The 26,882-nt window shown below is 45.0% G+C and overlaps 1 protein-coding gene and 1 long non-coding RNA gene across 2 annotated transcripts in view; one reads left to right on the top strand and one right to left on the bottom strand.

Moving 5' to 3' along the window:
- Window positions 1-6,752, top strand: part of LOC112810099 (uncharacterized) — a 44,772-nt gene extending 38,020 nt beyond the window's left edge. Inside the window, exon 3 of the long non-coding RNA XR_003204749.2 lies at window positions 6,626-6,752. This is a non-coding gene — a long non-coding RNA (uncharacterized lncRNA). The remainder of the gene's footprint in view (window positions 1-6,625) is intronic.
- PROSER2 (proline and serine rich 2) overlaps window positions 1-26,882 on the bottom strand; it is a 45,163-nt gene that overhangs the window by 7,865 nt on the left and 10,416 nt on the right. Inside the window, exon 2 of the mRNA XM_025853587.2 lies at window positions 16,679-16,897. Coding sequence (XP_025709372.1) covers window positions 16,679-16,816 — 138 coding nt within the window. The 5' untranslated portion in view covers window positions 16,817-16,897. The remainder of the gene's footprint in view (window positions 1-16,678; window positions 16,898-26,882) is intronic.

The raw sequence follows: 26,882 nt of genomic DNA on the forward strand, positions 1-26,882 counted from the left end.
TATGCATACTTAATATTTACCCCCACACAAGAAATACCGAAAGGATAAAGATATATAGTAAAATGTTGATAGTGGCAGTGGGAGGGTGTGAAGTCAAATAACAAAGAAACAGGGTGAGTTAAAAACTGTGTCCTCTATGGGCACCTGGGTGGCTCAGTCGGTTAAGCGTCTGCTTTTGGCTCAGGTCATGATCCCAGGGTCCTGGGATCGAGTCCCGCATCGGGCTCCCTGCTCAGCGGGGAGTCTGCTTCTCCCTCTGCCTCTGCACCCCCCTTGCTCGTGCTCTCTCTCTCTCTCTTGCTTGCTCCCTCTCTCTCAAATAAAATCTTAAAGAAAAAAGTCATGTCTTCTAGTGAGTAGGAAATGGGAGGAGGGTGCTTTTCATAACCCTGTGAAACTACTTGACCCTCTATGAGTGCAAACTTTGATAAAACAACAAAAAAAGTGGTGGAAGCAAACGTGATTAACAGCTGACCCCAGCAGGGGCGTGGGGTGGGTGGGTGGCACCTGGGTGTGGCTTCATCGGTTAAGCATCTGACTCTTGATCTCAGCTCAGGTCTTGATCTCAGGATCATGAGTTCAAGCCCCACGTTGGGTTCCACGCTCAGCGTGGAGCCTACTTAAAATAAAATGAAAAAAAAGAAAAAGAAAAAAAATTGTTGACCTAGGTGGTGCAGGAGAATGCTTTTCACATTGGGATCTGAGAGGTTACACAAATGCCCACCCACCCAAAGCACCTGACTCCCAGGCCCATCAGAGAGCCAGCAGGCTTTACAAATTTAGAGATGGTTTAAGGCATTCCTTTGTTTTTGGTATGATTAACCCAAGCATACGTGCAAATTTCTCAAGCCAGCTTGGCTATATTAGTTTAATCCTGAAGGCAGGAGGACTCTGGGCAAGGTGACTGCCCACAGCCAGGTTCAGTGGGCAGACAGATGGAATGGCATGGGCTGGGTCAGCAGACAGAGCTGAGGACAGCTAGGGAGAAGCAGCTACACACACCCGCCAGATATAAAGCCACATACCACTGCAGGGTCCCAGGTTGCTTTGGTAGACACAACAGCTCTCCCAAGTGCTTGTCCCAGGCGCGCTCCCGCCCACAGGCCTACTGGCTCTCCTTCCATGGCAGGCACGCACCAGTGTCCCGTTGTGATTTTCCATCCACTCCCAAGAAAGCAGTGTTGCACTTTTTTTTTTTTTCATAATACTTAGCTGGCTATTTGGAGATCCTCTTATGAAGTGCTGCCTGTTCCTGTTTCTATCAAGTTGTCTTTTAAAAAATATAGTACTACACGTACTAGATAGACATCATTTGTTGGATGTATTTGTTGCAAATATCTTCTGCTATTCACTGGCTATTCGCTGCTATTCACTGCACTAACATTGGATAGGCATTCTGGTCGGATAGGCTTCTGCTATTCAGTGCTACAATTCATCTGGAAGGAACTTCTGTGTATGGTATGAGGTCAAGAATCTTTGTTTTCTAAAGTGATACCCAATTGTTCTAGCACCATGCCTTGGGAAGACCGTCCTTTCTCCCTTACAGGTCCCCTTGGACGTGTTGGGTCTGTTTATGAATTCTCTTATCTGTCTGTCTACTTGTCTATTCGTATACCAATTAAACAGTTTTGTTTTTTTAAAGATTTCATTTATTTATTTGAGAGGGAGAGACAGCGAGTGAGAGAGAGCACGAGCAGGGCTGGGGTCGGGTTCAGGGCCCGAGAGAAAGGGAGAAGCAGACTCCCTGCTGAGCAGGGAGCCCGATGCGGGACTCGATCCCAGGACCCCGAGATCATGACCTGAGCCGAAGGCAGACGTGCCACCAACTGAGCCACCCAGGTACCCCTTAAACACTGTTTTAATTATTATAAATCTCGCAATCTGGCAGTTTAAAGCCTTCCAGTTTTGCTGTTCTTCTCTAAGTCTGTGCTAGCTCTTTTGGCCCTTTTTATTTCCATGTAAATTTTAGATTCAGCTTGTCAGTTTCCGTACACCCAGATACACACACACCCTCTGCTGGGACTTCGGGACCAACAGAAGTTCCTCAAACTGAGGAGAACTGAATTTTCCAGTGTTTTTTGAATCCTCGAATATGGTATACACCCTTACTTACTTAGATTAGTGGCTCTCGAGCTGTGGGCCTTTCACCAGCAACTGCAGAACCTCGGCAGAGCACCTAGAACTACAAATTCTTGGGCCCTACCTCAGATCTGCTGGATCAAAAGCATTAAGGTCCTCCGGTCTGTGCATTAACACATACTCTGGGAAATACTGATGCACTAACGTTAGATAGGCATTGATTTGGTTCTTCAACTTTCCTCAAGAATGTCTTAGAGTGTCAAGTCTGAGATTTTATGCAGTTGTCATTATATGTCTTCTTAGGTATTTAATGTTTTTTGAAGCTAATATAAATGTTGTCACTTTTTAAAAATTTTTAAAAAATTTTTAGTTTTTTTTTTTTTTTTAAGTAAACTCTATACCTAACGTGGGGCTCAAACTCACGACCCAGAGATCAAGAGTTGCATGCTCCATCGACTGAATCAGCAGGCATCCCTAAATGGTGTCACTCTAAAATTTTTCTAACTGCTCCTCGTATATAGAAATATAAAGTACACTGATCTTGTAATAAGTAAATTCAACCAATTTGCTGTGTAATCCAGACAGTTTATTTGTAGATTCTTTTCAATTTTCTACATACACAATGGTGTCTATAAATGAGAGATTTTTATTTCCTCCTTTCCATTCCTTTTGTGACCCATTCATTTTTTTCATGTGCCTTATCGTACTGGCTGGGTTCTCAAGTCAGCTGAATAGAAATGGCATCTTTGTCTTGGTCCCAATATCAGAGAGAAAGCTTTCAATATTTCTCCATTAAGTATAATGTCTGCCATAGGGGTTTTTTTTTTTTTTAAGTTTTATTGTTTATTTATTTATTTATTTTTAAGTAAAGTCTACCCCCAAACTGGGGCTTGAACTCACAGCCCTGAGATCAAGAGTCCCACACTCCATCATCTGAACCAAGTCAGGCGCCCCTGTTGTAGATTTAAAAAAAAAATGATTTTTATCAGATTAAGAAAATTTTCTTCTATTCCTAGTTTGCTGAGTAGCTGAGTATGTTGGTTTTAATATAACGAATGGGTTTTGAATTTTGTCATATCATTTTCTTTATGTATTAGAGTGATCCTCAGCTAGGGGTGACATTACCTTTCACAAGGCATTTGGCAATGTCTGGAGACACTTTTGGTTGTCACAACTGGGTGGGTGTCACCAGCATCCAGTGGGTGTCACGCTCTGTGGCCTACAGCGCACTAGACAACTCCCCACAGAAAGAATGATCTGGCTGAGGAGGCTGAGGAGGCATGATTATATACTTTTCCTCTTTTCTTCTGTCAATGAACTGAATTACAATGATTGATTTTCAAACATTAAACCAACCTTGCATTCTTGGAACAAGTCCAGTCTGGTCGTGATGTTATCCTTTTTTATACATCGCGGAATTTGATTTGCTAACATTTCGTTTAGGATTTCTGCATCTGTATTATAAGACGGATTGGCTTGTCATTTTCCTTTCTTTGTGATCAGGTTTTGTATACCCTTCTTTTTAAAATGTCAACTTTTGAAACAATATGCCCTAAGATTTTAATTTTAGCTCCTAGCTTATCTTTTTGCTCCACCTTTCCTGAGATTTTTTTTGGGGGGGTGGGGGAGAGGAAAGACTGAAAGAATACTTTTTCTCCAGCTGAAATTAGAGCAGGTTCATATTAACTAGGTCTGTGTAATTTGATCAGTCTGCATACCTAGCAGTGGATAGTCCCTGAGAGCTTCAATATTCTAAGAACAAGGTCAGTGTGAGGGGCATTAGAGGAGGGGCAGGGTACCATGAGGGAAAATGGGCATAAAGTGTTGCTGACTGAGTACTTTTTATTGAGTGCTGGACCAAGGGAAAGAGAAATGGGTTTTTAAAAACCCAGTACGGGGACGCCTGGGTGGCTCAGTCAGTTAAGCATCTGCCTTTGGCTCAGGTCATGATCCCAGGGTTCCGGGATCAAGTCCCACATTAGGCTCCTTGCTCAGCAGGGAGCCTGCTTACCCCTTTGCCACTCCCCCTGCTTGTGCTCTCTCTCTGACAAATAAATAAAATCTTTTAAAAAAATAAAAATAAAAAAACCCAGTACCATCATCTACAGAACATGTGACTAAGGAATTTACACTTTATTCTGAGAATTCCAGTATCTGGCCCTACCTACTTTTCAAATTTCATCTCCTACTACTCTCCCCTTTCTACTCTATTCCAGGGAGGGTTCCTTTTTCTGTAAGGGCAGGGAGTAAATATTTTGGGCTTTGCAAGCTTTATGGTGACAACTACTCAACTCCGTCCATGTAGTGTGAAAGTTATAGACACTGTGTTAATGAACAAGCCTAGCTTTGTTACAATAAACCTTTATTTACAAAAACAGATGGGGGGCCAGAGCTGACCTACAGGCTATGGTCTCCCAACTCTTGCTCTATGCTCTAATCCCATCAAACCACCTGCCATCTCCTGTGCCTTTTCATGTCAGCAGTGCCTGTCTCCGCATGGCCACATTTGACCTATCCTTCGTGGTCACCACACCTCCAGCCGACTCCATAGCATCTACTGAATCAGACATTCAAATATTTGAGCATCTACTAAGCATCAGGCAATGTAAATATAACAGTGTAAATAATATTCTTGCTGTCTACTTGATCATCTAATGAGGGCGTTAGATAAGAAAAGAGGTAGTTACTTCAGAGTCTGGAAATGGCTCCAATGAGGTGACTACAGGGTATTAAGGAAATGTGTGTTAATCCACACTTTTGGGGAAGGGGTCTGCCCTGGAGCACTTGGGCGAAGAAGTGATATCTGCCAATAATCTGAAAGAAGTGGGTGAGAGTCAAACACAAAGGGACACGGGGTAGGTAGATCTGTGTTTGAGAGATCACGTTGCCTATCACGTGGGAAATATCGAATGTGGGAAGCAATCTGGACGGGACGTCAAGGTCACCTAAAGCAGAGCAGGGGTGATGGGAAGAGAGAGGAGGAGGTGGGATTTCAGAGCAATTTAAAATGTAGAATCAGCTCCTCATTTAAATTCTCAACTACAGTTGTTCATCATCCAGGTTTCCAGCTCTACCAGACTTCACACTTAAAGAGGAGCCTCATATAGCCGATGCCCCCCCCAGACCACCTACAGAGCTTACAGGTGGTCTTGTCATGGGACCAAAATGTCGGCTGCCCCTTCACATGTCTGTCTGCTTTGTCCCTCTGGCAACCAGAACAGGAAAGCTTCATATGAAATCCAGCGACACCATTCATATTGTGATTTTTCTAGAGTTTCTTGAAGACTGGTGGGATCATCTGGAGGGTCACCATGGATGGTGTAGGGCATTCCTGCCTCTTCTGTTCTCTATACACCTTATTCTTGCCAGACCATCCTGTCCCCCGTCCATTCAGCACACACGCTCCTAACTCTCCTGCTTTCCCAGACTCACCCGAAGACATTTCAAATGCTTCTCCTATCCATGCAGAGTAGTTTAGCTCAGTGATTCAACGGAAAAAAACTTGCAAGTCTAAAAATCATTAGGGCTCTTAGCATAACAAAGGTCCCTGTAGTTAATAATTACAACCATCACGATGTTGTTAGGATGACGTGATGATGATAACAACCATAACCAAACAAAATGTCTAAGGAAATAAATTAACGCTCTCTTCCCTCTTCCTCCTACTTTGCCTTTCCCAACTCAGTGTTTCAATAGGGCCATGCACAAGATTTTTAGATAATCTATTTTGGTTAGGTGTACAGACAGCAGAATTAAATGGGCAACTGGCCTGCAACACACCTTCAGCTTAAGACACATGCCAACTTCCCACACTGAGTGAAGGGCAGAAACTATGAACAGAGTATATAAGCCCCACAGATCTAATCCAACCTCTGAGCAAGAAATCCCAATGTAAGATGGCATTTGGAAAATGGGCTTAGAAAGGGCAGCTCCTACACAACCATTCTGTGTTCTTGGACAGGTTGTAGGACCCATAGGCTGAAAGACAAAACACACAGATCAATCAGCCCCGCTCCCTCACTGGAAGATGTGAACACTGGGCTCAGGGGCAATGAAATGACCCCAAGGTCCTACGACTACTCAGTAGAGTGGCCAAGACTACGACTAGTCTGTTCTTGCTTTTTTGTTTTATTCGATTCATTTCTGTTTCTAATTACATACTTATTCAAGATCAGAGGCCTGGGTCCTGGAAGACTCAGATTCTTGCATCCCCAACCCATCTGAGCTCTCTCCCTGGAGTTAGAGGCTGGAGTACATACAGGCCGTGAGGCTGGTGTGTATCCCCACGCACCGTGTCTGTGCTCGGACTGGTCTGCAGTGCTGACCTAAGGGGCAGAGCCAAAAAGAGCTGTGGGCTCCGTCTGCTGCCTAATTCCCCAAACAAGAAGCTGCCCTCCACATGAACCCCCCTCTGCCTACACCCGGGGGTTGGAAAGAAGGCAGAAACCAAGAAAAGCCGCAGTGCCAAGGGCAAGGGAGCAGGGTATTCAGGGCCAGAAAAGGGGTGCGTGCCCTTGTGTGAGAGGGTTCCTATCTACTCCTCCAGTTCCCCGGAGATGCTGGTGCTGCAGACTCCTCAGACAAGAGGAAGGCAAGAGGAAGACACGGGCCTTGGCGAAGAGGCAGAGCATGAAAAGCAGGGCACTGAGAATAGGCAAGTTGATAGAGCCAGGAAGCAGGTGAGTGTTTGCTCAGGGCTGAGGGAGTTGGAGGAAACAGGAAGTGACTGCTACTGGGTGCAGGGGTTTCTCTGGGGGTGGAGAAAATATTCTAAATGTGATTGTGATGATGGTTGCCCAATTCTGGGAATCTACTAGAAACCACCGACGGGCATACTTTACACGGGTGAACTGTCTGGTATGTGCATGATACCTCAATAGAGCTGTCACAGAGTGAAAACAACAACAAGGAAGGCAGGGGCCTCGTGGCCCCCCGTGGAGGAGGGAGGGAGCCCTGGCAGTGGTGGTCCCTGCTTCGCCGGTGAGCCTTTTGGAAGCGGCATTTGCTAACTTAGTCCCAAAGAACTAAGTAGATCAGAAATGAAGAAGGGAATTGAAGAACTGTGTTAGTATTTGGAAATAGGCTGACAGCGAAATTTTTTTTAAATTCCCTTTTTTTTTTTAAAAAGAAAAGATTTTATTTATTTGACAGAGAGAGACAAAGCGAGAGAAGGAACACAAGCAGGAGGAGTGGTGGAAGGAGAAGCCGGCCACCCCGCTGAGCAGGGAGCCTAATGCGGGGCTCAATCCCAGGACCCCAGGATCACGACCCAATCTATTTTGGTTAGGTGTACAGTCAGACGCCCAACGACTGAGCCACCCAGGCGCCCCTTAAATTCCCTTTCTATGAATGGTGTTTTTAATGTACCAATTTGGGCTATCAATCTCCAGATCTATAAGAACTCTCTGGAAAACCATCCCCCCCCATTCTGCTCCGCCATGCTAGAAAACCATACCTCCCCCCGCTTCTACCCCGCCATGCTAACTTCAGGTAATGTCTGTAAGTCTCCAAGGGAAACACCATTTTGTTTAAAAATGTGAGAATACATATATTTCTACCCTAATATGTATATTATAATTGTGAAGAAATAATTTCTATTATATTCAAACCAGAAAATTCAAAACACTAAGTCTACTAAAGTAATTGTAACGGATGCTATACATGTCTCCCATGAGGAGGACAAAAGTCCTGGTCTTGCAGATGTCTGTCCACTCCTACATGAAAATGACGGAAGAAATGTCTACCTAGTCCCAGCGGAGCTCTGAGAGGAACAACCAGATAAGCTGGATGACAGACTTTTAAGATTTTATTTTTAAATTTTTAAAAAGATTTTATTTATTTGAGAGAGAGAGAGCATGAGCAGGGGGAGGGGCAGAGGGAGAGGAAAAGAGAAAATCTCAGGCAGACTCTGCCTTGAGCTTGGAGCTCGACATGGGGCTTGAACTCAAGACCCCGAGACCATGACCTGAGCCCAAATCAAGAGTCGGTGCTCCACCCATTGAGCCATTCAGGCACCCCTGGATGACAGACTTTTATAGCAAATGTTACCAACAGTTCTGAAAGTCAACAGTCCTAGATATGCCTACAGGAGTGCAGATTTGGGACAGGAGTTTCATTTCAAGAGAAAATGTAGAGAGGAAAGAAACATTTGGCTACACAAAAAATGGAGGAAGCCTAAAATACTCATACTAAACACCTACCTTAAAAAAATGCTGAATTAAGTTCTGAAGCTTTTTTCTTTTGTTTTTTTGTTTTTTTTTTTTTTAGATTTGTTTATTATTTTAGAGAGAGAGTGCAAGCAGGGGGTGGGGAGAGGGGCAGAGGGAGAATCTCAAGCAGGTTCCATGTTCAGCATGGAACCCGATGTGGCACCCTTTGTTTTGTTTTTCATTTAAACAAAGAAACTGGGCTTGGGGTGCCTGGGTGGCTCAGTCCATTAAGTGACTAATTCTTGGTTTTGGTTCAGGTCATGATCTCAGGATTGTGGGATTGAGCCCCACGTCAGGCTCTATGCTCAGCACGAGGTCTGCTTGTCTCTCTCCCTCTGTTCCTTCCCCTGCTTGTACGCACGTGTGCTCTCTCTCTTAAATAAACAAAATTAAAAAAAAAAGAAATTTGGCTTAACTGCAGATTAAGACAATGTGGCAACTCCTTGTGAGAGAGAAAGAACTTATAGAATTCATCTCTATTCCAGACCAAAAAACAAAAATCATAAACAAGATTATGATGGCTAAAAATATTCTTGAGATGAACCAAGATCTCTCAACTGCCAATCTCTTAGGTGGGCAGCCTAGAGTATTTGTTTTGGTAGAGTAGAGTGTGATTTGATGTTCATATTTGCTTTTTTTTTTTTTAAGATTTTATTTATTTATTTGTGAGAGAGAGAGAGTGTGAGAGAGAGAGCACCAGGTGGGGAGGGGAACAGAGGGAGGAGCAGGCTCCCCGCTGAGCAAGGATTCCCCACAGGACTGGAATCCCAGGACCCTGGGATCATGACCTGAGCCAAAGGCAAACGCTTAACCCACTGAGCCACCCAGGTGCCCCTCACACTGGCTTTTTCCACACACCAAAATGACCTTCCAGACACTTGAGCAAGGCTTCACTGACCTAAGCTGATGAGAGACGCCCCCAGCCCCGCAGCTGAAGCCGAACAGGGGCCTAGAGAAGCACGTCACCTTGGGCCTCCATGCAGTCCCCGAGAGGGCTCTCCGGACTGTGCTGACCTCGGCACTCCCCGCCGGGAGACCGTAAGCGCCCATGGCGCTCCCCACAGACTGGGGTAGGGGCTTCATTATGGTTCTCTCTAGCCCGTCACTGTGGTGAGTTTTCACCAGGGCTAACTGAACCCTGTACTTCTGGCTGGAAAGCGACACCAACCAACCAGTGAGGGACGAGATGTACGCCCAGTTTTGATGACAGATCTAAAGAATCATGGCTTCGGGGACACCTGGGTGGCTCAGTCGTTAAGCGTCTGCCTTCGGCTCAGGTCGTGATCCCAGAGTCCTGGGATCGAGCCCCGTATCAGGCTCCCCGCATCAAGCCTGCTTCTCCCTCTCTCACTCCCCCTGCTTGTGTTCCCTCTCTCGCTGTGTCTGTCTCTGTGTCAAATAAATAAAATCTTAAAAAAAAAAAAAAAAAGGAATCAAAGCTTCAAAGGATCACTGCTGGGCTCCTGGCCTGCCTGCAACTTCCGTCCGCCAGCAGTAATGTGAAGAAGGCCTAAGACGGAGCCAGCCACCTTGCGCGCCTGCCATCCAGCGCCCTCCCAGACCCCCCATGAGCCCGTCGCGCTGACCCAGACCTTCACGCGTGCTGCCGAACTGCGAGCTCTGGAAAGAGGAACCCCGCGTGGTACTCGTCATCTACCTGTTCCAGTGTGCAGCAGGCGTTTAGTAAGGGTTTCCTGAATCCAACTTTTATAAAAGCTATTTGAACTCTGTCGTAAAATGGCTGCTTTGACCAGCAAGTTGTGGGCTCAGGGAGGGTAAGGAAATGGAAAGGAAGACGGGGGTCACTAGTGACCAGTCTGCTTCTCCTTTCTTTTCTTCCTTTTCTTTCTTTTTCTTTCTTTTCTTTTCTTTCTTTCTTCCTTTCTTTTTCTTTCTTTCTTTCTTTCTTTCTTTCCTTCCTTCCTTCCTTCCTTCCTTCCTTCCTTCCTTCCTTCCTTCCTTCCTTTCCTTTTTTTAAGATTTTATTTACTTATTTGAGAGAAAGAGAGACATGAGCAGGGGGAGGGGCAGAGGGAGAAGCAGGCTCCCTGCTGAGCAGGGACCCCCCCCCCCCATGTGGGGCTTGATCCCAGGACCCTGAGATCATGACCCAAGCGGAAGGCTGACGCTTAACCCACGGAGCCACCCAGGTGCCCCTGCTTCTCTTTTCCATCCTCGGTTCTGTTTCCTCTCTGTGGAATCACCCAGCCCCTTCTGTGTCCGATTGCTGTGTATGACCCGGACTTCACCTAACCTAGCCACGCAGACAGTGTTCACCACTGCTTGCTCTACCTTCTTATTCCATGACAAATGGGTGAGGCCAAAAGACAATCAAAGGCTTTGGAGAAGGAAGCGGGTGATCGGGTGATCGGGAGCCGGCAACTGCTGTCTGATCACAGGCTTGTTATGTGGCTGCAGGGCTATGACGTTTGTTAGCTTGGGAAGAAGGGAGGGTTGCAGAACAGTTCACTGAATAGTAGATCTCCAAACGCTCGGTAATGAATCTGGATCATTGCTTTGGCTCAAGTTAGAGATAAAAACGGGAGGTATGCCTGGGGATTTGGGGTGCTTCTAATCCGCCCTCAAAGAAGCGTGTGCATTACCAAGTCCCTTCAGAGTCGTGGGTATTAAGAGTTTCCCACTCTTTTCAAGCAGGCAGTCAACTTCTCTTCTAGAGGAAGCCCCAGGAGGTCTGCAGGCTGCAGGGCCACCTGCAGAAATAGCACCCAAGCACGCGGGCAGGAGGCAGCCATGCGTCCCTGGCGTTGCATGAGATGTGTGCTCCAGATCCCAGCCTGCAGGGGTTAAGAATATAGGGAACCCTACACCCAAAGCTTCTTTTGTCCCCTTGGACAGCTATCATTTATGAATGTCTCCAAATTCTTCTAGAAACTTTTCTCCTGAATCCATATCACCGACGAAGGCGGTAAGTTCCAAAACCACCCTCCCAACTTGGCCAAGATGTGCTGCCTTGTTTTCCATTGCAGCCATTCTTCTTAAGTTCCAAAGGGAAAAAAAAACACGTTCGCAATGTATCCTCTTACTCGAGCATTTTGTGATTTGGCCAGTCTGTTCTCATTCTTGCATTAAAAAGTGTTCAGAGGCAGACTTCCTTACAAGAAAAACAAAGTACATATACAAATACAACCAGCCTCTTGGTGAAAAAGACCGCATCCTTTGCCCTCGTGGAACAGTCCTGGTCATCATGGGGGCCATGTGGGCAGCCAGAACAAGCCTACTGAAGCAGCTATTTTCATTTTTAGCTTGCACTGGCTCAGGAGAAAAGTTTTCATAGTATAAAGACCTGTTATACCCCAGGCAACACTTCAACTAGTGTTTGAAAACTTTAGTAGGATACTCTCATTTAACATCAGGCATTCATGTTTTATCTTCTTTTATAAATAACCCTTGCTTAAAAGAAACGTTTCCCTAAGTAGGTTATCTCTTATCTAAAGAGCCTTTAGATTGAACACCGAACAATGCCAGAGGCCTAAAAGCACGGTCATTGACTAGTCTTCCACGAGGTCGGGAGTGACAGGGCAATAAGTGGCAAACTACTATGGTTGAATCTCATTCCGAAAAGATGAGTCATAAAAAGACCTGATGACTTGGAATCAAAACATATAGAGCTCCTCTCCACATTTAGAGTCCTTGAAAGTTCACACTTTTTTTTTTTTTAATGGTGTAGCTAGTTCACTGGTGAAAGGGGCTGGCTGCCAAGACAGTGCTTCATAAAAGTTAAGTCCTAATCAAAATGCCACATTTTCTCAGCGTGCCGCTCCTCTCTAAGGAGAACACATAACTGCCAGATGACATGAGAGGCAGCTCAAGTTGGCTCAATGATCTTCCAGAAAGGAAAATGCTTGAAAACAAGCAGAGGTCTGTGTAGAATGTGCTGGAACAGGACTGTGACATGTCCTCCTATAGACAGCGAGAGAAACAGAGAGCCAAGTGGGGTATGTGGCAGGATTATGGGGTCACACACACCCACACACGCATCCTGAGAATATATTTTCATCATGCACTTCCTGAAAGTAGAATCTGCAATGCCTTTGCCACAATTATGCTCCACTGGGTACAATGTTGGGCACTGCGGGGAACAGAGAAGAGTCAGACACATTGCAGTCCCACTGTGGGACGGTACCAGAGAGGAAAGAACCAGAGGAGGATAGGTGTTCTGGATGTTCACCCCAAAGTGATGCCCCGGAGGGACATTGCAAGAATTAGGAAGGGTGTGAGATGCTGGGCAGGGGGAGAGGGTGTGAGATGCTGGCGGTGGCGGGGGGGGGGGGGGGGTTCTCCCTTTCCGTCTCATCATCAGTGGTCAAAGGAAAAACTCAGAAGACTACTGATGAGACAGAGATATGACCGGGAGAGCACGGATCCAACAAGAAGCTGGGGCGGGATGAAGCGGAATCACACACAACCTGGAAGCTCAGAGGGCGCTCGCCAAAGAGGCTGCCGTCAGTAAGCCCGGACTGCGTGCTGGCCCGCGCATCCTTCCAGTCACCCTGGGGAAAGAATTATTTTCCCATCACCCCCGTTTGTAACTCAGGAAGAAAGTAACTAAGGAACACAGTGACTGACTAACCCTTCCCAGGTTCCAAAGGAGACGAATTTGAATGTGAACTTGAGCCTGTCACTAATACGCTGTGTTTGTTACTATTCTGAGCTGATTTTTAGGATACAGACTGGTTAGTAAAAAAGAAAGCAACTTTAAACATGCATAAGGCGGGGGGGTTTTTTGGATTTGAGAGAAATCATAAGTATATCGGGGAATGTCCTGCTGATACCTATTCAGCCCTACCACAAAACCTATGCAGACCAATGCTGATGGCTCAGAAATCCTTCCCCAAAGGCAGTTAATGTTGTTCTCACTCTATCCACCTTGACCTTCTGATATGTATAAATGTAAGAGATTTGTAGTTTCTCCCACCTTTGAACCCGATATTTCTAATATATTACTAAAAATTGTCCACGATAAAAAGATTTTTTAAAGATTGTACTTATTTATTTGAGAGAGCACAAGCGGAGGCAGGGGCAGAGGGAGAGGGAGAAGCAGACTCCCCGCCGAGCAGGGAGCCCAACGCGGGGCTGGATCCCAGGACCCTGAGATCATGACCTGAGCAGAAGGCAGCCGCTTAACCAACTGAGCCACCCAGGCACCCCTTTCATAAAAAGTTTTAAAATAAGTCACTTCTCTTTGTGACTCTGGAACTGATACTTAATAGACCTCCCTTCAAACAAGAGCTTTTGTCCCTGAAGACGAAGTCTTGTGTATGACATCCGACAAAGCATCGACATGATGCATATTCTCCAAATCTGCCAGATGACAGACCTTAATGTCCCATCTGCCTAGACATACATTCCATGCAAAGTTCTATTTTCTACGGCAGTGTCTTGTAAACTTCCCGAGTTTGCTTTACAGACTTACTTCTTCCAGGAAAGATACCTTGTGGGTATTCTGGTGGCTGTGATCCCCTCTACAAGCCTCCTTTTCCATTTCCCCTAAACCTTCGTGATGGTCAGTATGATGCACCCCCCACCAGATCAGGTCCTTCACCAGTTGGTGAAGGACCTGTTCCCCCATCTGTTGGCAGTGCTGCTGGAAGGTGGCCCGAAGCTGCTAGTCCTCTTTGGGGATTGTCTTGAGCTAAAAGAAATCCTCTTGTCAAGGTCACACATCCTTCCAGGGGTGTCCTGCGTCCAGTGGCTGATCACCGAGTGGGTACTAAGGCTCCACGTTCAACCCGATGTGGGACAACTGAAGGACCGTCCCAGCTCCCAGCTTCCTGGGGAAGAGCTTCTCCCTGCCCCCTGCTGCTTCCTCTTCCTTCCAGGTGCTGATCCCAGGAGCACCCCTAAGAAGCCCCTTGCACTCTGTCCTCCTACCCTGCATCTCAGAATCTGCCACCTGGGGAGCACATCTGCGATAGCCCCTCGTGCCATGCTGGGCCACAGTCACTAGAATGTAAGCACCTCTGCAGTGTCCCTGACTCCCAGAACAAGGGATTCGAGCAAATGGATAAATCACACACACCAAAGAGACAGAAGGTGGTGGGGAACACAGTGGATGCCACTCCTCACTGCACAAGTTCACAGAGATCCGTCAAGTCCTATTTGTCTCTGGAGCATGGGAGTTTGAGCCACACTTGAGATTGGTGGAAGTAGGCATTAACTGGCTGGAATGAAGAATGGACCCTATGTGACTAGAACGGAGATTCAAAAACAGCAAATTTCCTTCCCCCAAATCAAAGCCACTTGGCATGCTTGGGATTGTGGTCTCTCCCAGTGGAAGACAGAGAGAAAGGGTTATTTATTTATTTTTTAAAGATTTTATTTATTTATTTGATAGAGAGCGAGAGCAGGAACACAAGCAGGGGGAGTAGGAGAGGGAGAAGCAGGCTTCCTGCGTAGCAGAGAGCCCAATGTGGGGCTCAATTCCAGGACCCTGGGATCATGACCTGAGCCAAAGGCACAAGCTTAACAACTGAGCCACCCAGGCGCCCCGAGAAGGGGTTATTTTATCCTCCATCAATAGGGGCCATGCTGCGAAGCAGGGTAAGAGACTTGCCTCCAGTTCAACAAGAAAATAATTCAAATACCCTGACTGCTAACACGCTACACCCATTTCCTTAGATAGCGCGGGCGCCTGAGAACACTCTCCGTTGTACTCCATCACCACTGGCACAGGTGGTCTCGTCGACTACAGGACCTAAGTCACCACCCCAAGTTTTAGAAACACCGTCTACATCGAGTGGGCTACTTCCTAACTCATACTTTGGAGCACATACTCCGCTAATTGCTGGCAAGTTCATCTGTCTTTTCTACATGTTCTATTAATATGTCCTTTGTATATACTTAAATTTAAAAAGCAGGCCCAAATTCCCCATTAAGGATTTTTAGGTTCCCAGATATTCAGGGAGTAATTTGTAATATGTTTCTCTTGGCAAATCAAGTCAGATAGTATTTATTTCATATTACCATGATGATTTAAGAAAAGATGCAAAGCGGGAGTCTACAAAATTCCATCATTACTATTAACTGCCCTCTATGCCATAAATACTTGTCTTTTATTCAGCACAATTGGGGTTAATTTTAGGACTCAGTGTGTCTGAAGGAAATTCTGCCCCCATTCCAAGGGACTGAGCTGAACAATGGAGACTATTCTCAGTGGGTCCAATGCTATCTCCCCCCTGTCCTTCCCTCTGCGAATATAAAGGGTCTCTCTCCTGAAAGATGAGTATCTTGAGGGGCAAGGGGTGCAGAAGGATCACCTTTAAAACTAAAGACCCTTTTTGTAAATGTTGCCAAAGCTTTTTGATGCTGTATAAGGGCCTGGATCCTGAGAGAAAGGGATACAAAAGCACTTATATTTGCAAAGGAGGTAAAAATCTGTTTCAAAGTGAATTTGTTTTTTTTTTTTAAAGATTTTATTTATTTATTTATTTGAGAGAGAGAATGAAATAGAGAGAGAGAGCATGAGGGGGGGAGGATCCGAGGGAGAAGCAGACTCACCGCTGAGCAGGGAGCCCGATGTGGGACTCGATCCCGGGACTCCAGGATCATGACCTGAGCCGAAGGCAGTCGCTTAACCAACTGAGCCACCCAGGCGCCCCAAAAGTGAATTTGTTTTTGCCCTGTGAGGTGCTTCTCTCCTTTCAAACCCCCCGCCCCCGCTTTTTAAAAATATTTTTATTTATTTATTTGAGAGAGAGACAGAGATAGCAAGAGAGAAATTGGGGAGGAGAGGGAGAAGCAAGCTCCTCGCTGAGCAGGGAGCCCGACCCCGGAGTTCAATCCCAGGACCCTGAGATCATGACCTGAGCTGAAGGCAGACGCTTAACTGACTGAGCCACCCAGGCACCCCTCAACCCCTTTTATAAAAAAAATTATTTATTTATTTAGAAAGAGAGAGAGCATGAGCAGGGGGGAGGGGCAGAGGGAAGGAGAAAGAGAATCTGGGGCAGACTCTGCACTGAGCACGGAGCCTGATGCGGGTTCAATCTCACATGACCCTGAGATCGTGACCTGAGTCGAAACCAAGAGTCTGATGCTCAAACCGACTGAGCCACCCAGGTGCCCCTCCTTTCAGCCCTTTGAGCTGAAAGGCAGCAGGCCCTTGCCAGGCGGGTCTCGGCCTTTGGGCACAGTCCTCTTGGGGTCTCAGCAGCCGGGTTACCGGCCACAGCGTGAGAGGTGCTTCACTGCTGAGCGGAACACTCTGCATCCATGCAAATCTTAAGATGATTACAAATGAAATGCCACTTCACAAAGCAAGTATGCAGAGACGTCGAGCTCATGAACCCAAGAGGGTAAGATATTCTTCAAAGGGGAGGCGGCTGGCACAAAACCAGGCAGCCGGAGCTTTAAAGAAAGCGGTCACTCACCAAAGTCAAACTCCTGGAGCGGGAGCTGCTGCTTCGACTGTCCAAGCTGCCCCCTCTGCTCAGGTCGCTGAGCCCGCAGCTGGGGGACACATCCGAGTCCATCTCCGATGAGTCTGACTGCTGGTGGTTCACAGGCATCCCCGGAGACACGGTGGCCACTGGCCCGGTCACAGGAGGTGGGGAAGGGGACAGGGTCCCATTCTCAAGAAGCAACTGCCTCTGGAGAAACCAAGCACAGGGGTACAGGGTTAATGCCTTATCCCCTGAAACGGAAGGCTCGGCGTGGGTCAGAGTCATCTCGATTGGCAGCCTTGACCATCGAGACGGAATTAGGAGCCCCTAAGTCAACATGTTTGCTCATTTTCATTTCTCCTTTATATCCCTTTCCATCATGAAGATGTGAATCATTTTTAAGGAAAAGATGAACAGACTAACAATTACTTTGTTGCTGAAAACCTGATAGGATAATGGCTTTTGCACCGAGGACCTGTACCCTCCTGCTCTTTTCCACGTGGATTCAGGATTTCCCTGTGCTCTTTATTGATTCTAGTCTCTTCTACCTCAGACACCACAAAATTATGGCTCCTTTTCCAGCTTCACTGCAGTTCAGAGTTGAGTGAAGGGACAAGAGCTGGTAAATTTAGTGAAAGAAAGTCTGGTTGACATCTCTGAGATTCTAGGTTCTCTGGAGGCTGAGATGCTCCTGCAATTTCTACAGAAGATACTAAGGTACCATAAGTCACTACTACAGGAAGTTCATATTTTTACTTTCAGGAACAAAGACAGCAAAATTTCCCCTACGAGCTCCTTGGTTTCATACTCTGACTCTTTTAGCAGGAAATTCAGCTCAGTCTCTGAACAATGGACAATGGAATTCAATAAAACCTTCTAGAAGACCAAACAAGATTAATAGGGAATAAGGGAATAAGCCTCTTGTGGAGGCTTAGGGCAAGTGGAGAGATACAAGCCCACGTCATTCATTCCTAAACTGAAAATACTGCCAGGTGGCTTTCTGAGCGCCTTTAAGAATACTGAGGGGCATGTGAGCTCAGATAACCAGGGGCACAACTGTGTGTGTGTGTGTGTGTGTGTGTGTGTGTATTAACTTTTAATACAAACATGACTATCTGTGGAGAAAACCCAATCAGTACGGAATACTTTTGGGTGGACTTTGTCATTTAAAACTTCTAAAATTACTGTGAGATCTTCTTAGGGAAATCCTGAAGGTGTGAGAACAGCTTAAAAAGGAAACTATTTCTCACCCGGTTTCTCTTCGTTTTTCAGGTGAATCAGCCCCGTTAACTGGCAATTTAAGAGCAAGATTAGGGAACAGAAGATTCTGAGCATATATATGCTTTTTGGAAGTTGCCATTATTCCAAATGGTTAAAAAAAAGGCTTAAGAAAATGTTAAAGGTTTTTTTTTTTTTTTTAAGATTTATTTATTTGAGCAAGAGAGAGTGTGTGCACAAACAGGGAGAGAGGGAGAGGGAGAGGGAGATAAGCAGACTCCTTGCTGAGCGGGGAGCCTGACGCATGCCTCGATCCCAGGACCGTGGGATCACGACCTGAGCCAAAATCAAGAGCTGGTTGTTTAACCAACTGAGCCACTCAGGCGCCCCCCCCAAAATGTTAAAGGTTTTAAAATTTAATAGTAAGCAAGCCTAAACAATGCAGACTGTATCTAAACCATCTACGTAGCCAATAATATGCCCCATCCCTGGGACGGTGAGTAGCTAGGACCTGGGTGAGGTGGGCAGGAGATGCAGAGAAGACCCACGGACTCTAATTCATTCCTGAACTCAGTAAGTCACTGCTCCAGGGAAAGGAGGGTGATGAGGGGCAGTAAGTCTTCCCCCCACACAACAGGGAGGTGAAAGATGGGGAAGTGAGATGCTCATTAGCCCCACACGAGGAAGGAACCCAGTGGATGTGCCTTGTCTCTGGGAAAGTGTCTGGAATTTTGCAACAAGTCTGTGCAGTAAGAACAGCACTCTGAGGGGCGCCCGCAGTATGGCCGGAGGGCGGTAACCTCCCACATCATTCGAGAACACACCTTTTTCTTGTGTTACTACAATTTTAAAAGCTATTCTGACACCATAAAACTGTAACATTTAGACTTTTACAAATTACTGTCTTGAAAGAACACGAGGAAGCGAACCAGAATTCTCCAGAAGGCAGAGGTTGTTGGGAAGAAAGTGAAAACCTTGGTCTGATATCCTTCACAGGTTCGAGGTGCCAATCTTCTGTGATCTCTTAAGACATCAAGAATGAGGGGCTCCCTAGTCCTAGTTCCCTGGGAACTAAAAATATAGAATTCCATGGTGGTCCATGGTGGAGAGAGCAAAGTTTTCTGAAGAGGAAGGGCAAGGAAGCAGCCTTCTTCTCTGGTTTGCCCTGGAAAGGAAATAGGGCAGACAGGTTTGACAGGAGTGACTCCCCCAGTCCTATGAGTCCGGGATGGTCATTACCATCCTAAAATATTTAGTCTCCTTGTCCAGCCACAGGTTCATTCCTTGGGTTTACAGTATAGTTTATAACAAGTGAAACTATGACAGCCCCGTAGGTGAAGAAGTGGACTTCTACCAGAGGAGCAGAACCAGTCTCGCTGAGAAGTCCCAGCAAGTCTGACACCACAGGTGCAGAAATTTGAGCCACTGTGCTCACTTTCTGTTTTTATTCTTTAATTTTTAAATTTTTATTTATATATTTATTTTTTGCGCGCGCACGCGCAAGAGAGAGAAAGAGAGAGAGAGAGAGAGAAAGAGAGCAAGCAGGGGGAGGAGCAGAGGGAGAGAGAGAGAGAATCTCAAGCAGGTTCCATGATCAGAGCAGAACCCAATGTGGGGCTCAATGTCAGGACCCTGAGATCATGATCTAAGCTGAAATCAAGAGTCAGATGCTTAACTGACTGAGCCACCCAGGTGCCCCAACAGTGCTCACTTTCTATTTATTTTCTTGTACTTCCTGTGTTTATTTCTCATTATTTACTAGTAACATCCTTGTTTGGAAAGGTCTAGTTTATCAGTTGAGCAGAGAGAATGCAGACAAGGCCACAACTGACCTACAGTCTTAGTAAATCTACATCTGCCAAGCATGGCCGGTAGGAAGGACAGCAGCTATCCGGGCTGCAGGGCCCGGTGGGTCTGGTGGGGCTGTGAGAGTTAGGCAAGTGAACCCTCTCAGGTGAGTGCACTGCAGCCAGACGAGGAAGGCAGCTCCTTTCCTTCATCTTCCCCTACATTCCAGAAAGATCTAGAATGACCTAGATGCATCAAGCACGAACCCTCCTTCACCATCACCCTACTCCGTCTCAGTTCCTACCAATCAATACATGCTTCAATTTGGGGCCGATCTTGCCTTCTAGCCCCAGCATATTCTCCAGATATTTGCTGTTTTCCTACCTCACAATGAGCAGACTCCAGGTACCAGGCAATAACCCATGAGTAAGAATCACTTATTCCACAGAGGAACTCGATGTAGGCACTGGTTCTTAATTCAGTAAGGTATCAGGCCTACTGAATGCGTGTACGGGGGTAAAGCCTGAGCGTGTATATTTTTTAAAAGTAACACAAATAATTCTGCCACACGGCACCAACTCCAGCGGAACACGGAAGTGTAGGCTATGCTCAGTGCCATTTTGGGGAACATGAGGGCACTGAGCAAGGGGTGCCAATACCCCTTGCGGGGTTCAGAGACTTCACAGAATGGTGACAACTGGGCCAAGCCCTAAGAGATGTTTAAGATATAGGAGACTGTCGGTTTTAAACACACGGTGATTAATGGGCATTCCAGAGAGAATAAAGTAATGGTGATAACTGAGCACCACACACTGTTTAAAAAAAAAAATGGGTCAGGGGCACCTGGGTGGCTCAGTCGGTTAATCATCTGCCTTCGGCTCAGGTCGTGATCTCAGAGTCCTGGGTTCGAGCCCCACATCTGTTGGGCTCCCTGCTCAGCAGGGAATCTGCTTCTCTCTCTCTCTCTCAGATAAATAAATATAATCTTTGGGGAAAAAAAAATGGGGCAGCTGAGTGGTTTCCAGGACACATTTTGTGTGTGGAAAGAACAAAGGAAAGAACAGTCTTGCATATACTTCCACTTGAATAGGGAAATCAATGAGAAAATATATATGTTTATGCTCTTGTGTGCAGAGACTGTCTCTGGAAGGATAGATAGTATCTATCTGGCTGTCTGCAGGGAGGGAGAAAGGGATGGCCAGGAGGCTAAGGGTGGAGATGACGCTTTCCCCAAATGATCTTTTCTGTCTTTCAAATGCGGCACATACTCACGGTCCAATAAATAATCTATTTCAGGGGCAATCAAAGCAGTTATCAAGTTGTTTTACCAGTTCACATAAGAAATGATAAAGACTTGGAAACTACTGTGGCCTAAGGTTGGAAGAGAAAAACGTGAGAGATAGAAAGGACTATGAAATTTTCATGACTAAAAGGCAGGGCAGGAGTGTATTTCAAGAACAGAAGAGAGGGGGACCCTGGCTGCCAAAAGGTGCAACAGAGTAAGGACTAAAAACTGCCCACTGAAATCACTGACCTTATAAAGAGTGAGCAGGAGAGAGATGATCCAAAGCCCCCCACAGTGGGCCAAGGCATGGACAGGAGAAGTGGGGTGTGCATCGAGTCGCTGGGGGTGTGCTCTCCGGGGGGAGGAGGGGTGAACTAGGTGCTGGGGATGAAGGAGGGCACTTGCCGTGATGAGCACCAGATGATGGATGGAAGCGCTGAATCACTGAATTGTACACCTGAAACTCATATAACATTGTTTTTTTTTAAAGATTTTATTTATTTATTTATTCGAGAGAGAGAGAATGAGAGAGAGAGAGCACGAGAGGGAAGAGGGTCACAGGGAGAAGCAGACTCCCCGCTGAGCAGGGAGCCCGATGTGGGACTCGATCCCGGGACTCCAGGATCATGACCTGAGCCGAAGGCAGTCGCTTAACCAACTGAGCCACCCAGGCGCCCTCATATAACATTGTATGTTAACTATCTGGAATTAAAAACTTAAGGGGCCCTGGGTGGCTCAGTTAGTTAAGTGGCTGACTCTTGGTCTCAGCTCAGGTCTTGATCTCAGGGTCCTGAGTTCAAGCCCCGTGTTGGGCTCCACACTGGGCATGGAGCCTACTTTAAAAAAAAATGAAATAAAATAAAAACTTAAAAAAAAAAAAAACTTGAGATGTGATGGGAAAGACAAAAAAAAAAAAGGGGCAGTAGCTACAGGGACAACTGGGTTGGAGAAAGGTATTTTGAGTCACTGGTTTTGTTTACCTATTTTGTTTTGTTTTTAAGAGTAGGAGAAGTCTACTGATTAGCTAAGGGGAAAAGAGACGGTAACAGCCCCGTGGAGAAACCCTCATTTCCAGAGTCTGGTGGTTAAGATAGCCTGGCTGGTCTATTGAGACGGTTTCAGATGCTGAATGCTGTATGAAAAATACCTCTGACAACTCTATTCCTCGCAGAAGGAAAACTTCTCATCATAAAAAATGACCAAGGTAATTTGAAAAAGAACCAGACTGAACGTTAAAAAAAAGTTAATAACAATTTAAAAACACAAGTGGATAGAGTCAACAGAAGATTTAATATCTGAAGCACTGGATGAATTTAATATTAGGCAAAATTTTTTATAAACTTCACAAAGTATGAGGGGAGAACTTCTTTTAATCCAATAAAAGATATCCATAAAAAATTACAGCAAACATCACACTTAGTGACAAAACATTAAAACCATTCCCATTACCACCCCTGCTGTTCCCTACCCTATATTGTATTTAAGTCCTACCCCACATATAAGACAAGAAAAAAATGTGTAAGGATTGAAAAGGAAGAAACAAAAATGTCAGTATTTATAGATAATTATGGTCATTGTAGAAAAACACCAAGAATCTCATAAATTACTAGAATCAACTAGTGTTTTCTACAAAGTCACTGGATATAAATCAATATACAAAAAGATCATTTTCTATATGCCAGCGACAAGCAATAACTAAAAAAACCATTTTAAATAGCATAAAATAAAAAAAGAAAAGCATAACACATATATGCATAAATGTATTATATGTATTATATTAACTTAGATTTGCACAAAAAATGTGCAAACCTTTTTGGAAAAAATAATAAAATGTTATTGAAAGTCAATAAAGAACTAATAAAGAGATACCATATTCAGGACTGTTAGAGTCAATATCATTAAGACGAGATAGTCTCCTAAAACTGAATTGCTCTGAAGCTATAGATGTGGGTTGCCCAATAAACTCTAGCCATGTGTGGTTATTTAAATTTAAACTAATTAAAATTAAATTAAAAGATTCAGTTCCTCAGCTGCACTGGCCACATTTTAAGCATTAATTAGTGGAAGTTTTCCATCATCCTAGAAAGTTCTGTTGGACAGTGCAGCCAACAGAACAACTGAAATCACAATAGGGTTGTTTTTGGAGAAATCCAGTAGGCTGGTTTTTAAACTTATTAGGGGTTTAAAAAGAGAAAAAAATGTACTGGGAAGAACAAAGAGCTAAGAACAACCAGGAAACTCCTAAAGAATCTGGAGGAACTGGCTTCATCAAGCTTCCAGAGTCATTATAAAGTAATAGTAATTCAGACACAGGTACTGCCACTAGATCAGCAAACACACCCATGGAACAGACTAGAAAGCCCATAAATTGCTTGATATAAATTGCAAAAATGTTTTCTTAATTTGTACACTGACTTGGAGAATGTTTTATTTTTAAATAGTTGGCTTCATCAATGTGTTGGTTTATACCTTATGGGTTTTGCAAACTTAGAAAAGCCTTTCCTGGGGCATGTGGGTGGCTGAGTTGGTTAAGTGTTTGGTGCTTGGTCTCAGCTCAGGTCTTGATCTCAGGGTCCTGAGTTCAAGCCCCATGTTGGGATTTGAACTTAAAAAAAAAAAAAAAAAGGCCTTTCCTTATTCTAAGGATATAAATGAAATACTTCCCATATTTTCTACTTAGCATTTTTATGGTTTCACTTTTCATATTTAAATATCTGATCTAACTTGAATTTATCTTAGTGCAAAATGTGGAGAGATCTATTTCCCCACCCCCAAGCCAAAAGGGCTATGCAGTTACTCAAATGCCAAGTATTGAAAAACTCATCTTCTCCACTGTTCTGAAGTACTAAATGTTATTTTATGCTAAATATGTGGCAGGTTCTATTTCTGAATTTCCTATCCTGCTCCATTGATATTTCTGTTCATTACGACTCAAAAAACCACAAACCCTAAGGTGAAAATTGCAGTGAATCTACATAAAAATGGAAGGCACTGTAGGCCACATTAACAGAAAAGAGGCAGGCCAGCGGAAGACGTTCAAGGTCTCCTAAAAGGAACTGATTGCTAGAATATACAAAAAATTCTTGTAAACCAACAGGAACAAGACAGGAAACTCATCAGAAAAAAACCATAAACAAGGAATATGATTAAGCAGTTCACAGAGAGGAAACCCAAGTGACTAAGAGGTATGTGAGACGTTCAACATTACTGGGAAACAAAAGAAATACAAACCTAGAACTACCGTAAGACATTAGCTTATACCTACTGGATTGGCAAAAATTAGACAACTGAAAAATACCCAACACCAGCAGGAATGTGGGGAAACAGGAACCTTCATGTACCACTCACTGTTGGGAGTGTGAAATTCATCCGACCTCCCCATGGAGCAATGGGGCAGTGCTTAATTAGTGAAACTATGCCCCGCGAGTGTGATCTAAAATCCCACTGCTCAGTCTACTCTATGGGAATTCTCCAGGAATACAGGGGAACTCTGCTTGCAGTGGAGTAGAGCTGGTGGGAATCTAGATTCATCACCCACTCGGAACTCCCAGAATAAGTCAAAACCTGGTAAACGCTTTTACTATGGAACACCGTGCCTCAGTCCGAAGCAATCAACTGGACAATGGCACGGATAGGTCCTAAGATGTTTTGAGTGAAAAGCTATAATCAGATTGTTAGCACAATTCCATTTATATAAATATAACACACACACAACACTGTGTTTTATATCCATACCCAGAACACAAGCCTGTGGCGGGGATGGGCAGGTACAACATGGCCCCATCTGCTGGGCGATACCTTCTGGTTTCCTTCATGCACCTACCTCCCACTGCCAGAGAAACAGAAAAGGAAGATGGCCTGGAGGTTTGAAAGAGTAATGATTTACCAGATCATTTTATCACCTGGGATGCATCTGTAAGGTCCAGCATCGAAGGAGACGATGCCAGACAGATGAGTTCGGACTTAATGAGGGAAGAGTAGAAGACATATGTAATCTAGAAACCCCAGGGCAATGCAGGGGGGAAGCGCTTTCAAGGGAAGGAGAAACCACAAAGATAAACTTTTCTTGGATGGCGGGTTAGCCTGAAATTAACCAGGGAAAGGTTGATCTGACCCAGTTTGCTGAAGAATTTAAGCTAGAACAAATATATTAAGTTCCTTCACCTTCAACTACGAATAGTTGTTGTACCTTTGTACCTACTAGGTCGGGGGGAAGGGAATCATACCTTACATGGCTTAGATGCCCTACAGACAGGCTAAACAAAATCACAAGGGTGATTGCCTTTGTTCGTTCTGAACATGAATGGAAAAATAACCCACCTTAACCGAGTGATGTGGAATTAATTTTTGCTTAGCGTGCCTATAGGACACTTTAAAAAGAGAACTGCTCCAGCTCCTTGCCAGGGTAAACTCTTTAAGAATGAAAAGATCCAGGTTGGGTCCTAGGATTCTGAACCCCTGGACCTGTGGTTTATAGACCCTCACATTTTGTCTAGATACCACCGTTAACCAACAGTGCTAAGATCCAGTCAGCAGAAGCAGAGCTGAGCTGTGAAAGTGGTAGAAATCATCTCAGAAACGGCCCCTTTCCCACGTCAGGCAGTGCAGGAGGGTCGGCGTGCACACCCATGAGTAACTGGGGCAGGATCTCTAGCTCCTGAGTCTCTCCTGCTTCCGTGCACAGGAATTCTGTGAAGACTTGTTCCCAAACGTAGAAAAACAATCCTAGGAAAGGAATGATCTTTAAATCTATAGCCTGAGAAATCCCCATATTGATGATTTAACAGCCAAGGCGCTTTCAAAGGTATGGGTTCTTGGTTTTGTGTGTGTGTGTGTGTTTTTGTTGTTGTTGTTGTTGTTTTTGACCTTCAAGAACATTAAAAACGAAGCCGTTTCACATTGGGAATGGTTTCTGAGTCACCACAGCTCATTATCATGAATGGGCTTTTTCATATGGTTAAACAGTGGGTGAAAATAAAGAGAACAGCCATTTTTACTGGAATGTACACACTCCTAGATGAAATTAGCAGTAAACACAAAATAGCCATTGTTAGCCTTAATGCTAGTAGCTCCTGACAACATTCATTCATGTGAACACCAACGAATGTGATAGGCACTTTGCCTTGATTTCCTTGACCAAAAAAAGCAGGAGTCCTACTGTCTTAATTCCTATTTTTATGTCAAGAGTGTGTGTGAAAAATGAGTTATTTATAACAAGAAATTAACTAGAAGATGGAGCTATGAATGATACCGACAATTTTCTTTCTTTAAGATTTTATTTTTAAGTCACCTCTACCTCCCACGTGGGGCTCAAACTCACAACCCCAAGATCAAGAGTCCCATGTTCCACCTACTGAGCCAGCCAGGCGTGCCTTCCATTGTTTTGTATTAACCCAATCCATATGTGAGAAGGAAACGGAACGCTGATATTCTCTTTTCTGTTATTCAACTTAATTAGGGCTTTAACAAAATTCTTAGACTAAATGCACCACTTCGTTTCTCCCCTAAAAATAATTTACCAAACTGAAGTCCGTAAAGAATGATTTCACGGCAGGTGTCCCAGCACCCGTGACAGTTGCAAGAACAGCTCTGGGATCCCGCTCCCACTTCACACCCAGTGATGTCACGCGCACCACAGATCTGGGAGAGAGCAAAGTGTAGCTGTTGGTCCTGCACGTTGTCTTCCGAGTTTTCTACTCTCAAAAACCTTGTTAGAAATAAAACCAATGCGGGGTGCCTGGGTGGCTCAGTCATTAAGCGTCTGCCTTTGGCTCAGGTCATGATCCCAGGCTCCTGGGATCAAGCCCCACATCGGGCTCCCTGCTCCGCGGGAAGCCTGCTTCTCCCTCTCCCTCTCCCCCTGCTTGTGTTCCCTCTCTCGCTGTGTCTCTCTCTGTCAAA

The sequence above is a fragment of the Callorhinus ursinus genome, unplaced genomic scaffold (assembly GCF_003265705.2).
Source record: "Callorhinus ursinus isolate GAN/ISIS: 27379988/994484 unplaced genomic scaffold, GSC_fseal_2.0 scaffold36, whole genome shotgun sequence".
In the NCBI taxonomy this organism is placed as follows: Eukaryota; Metazoa; Chordata; class Mammalia; order Carnivora; family Otariidae; genus Callorhinus; species Callorhinus ursinus.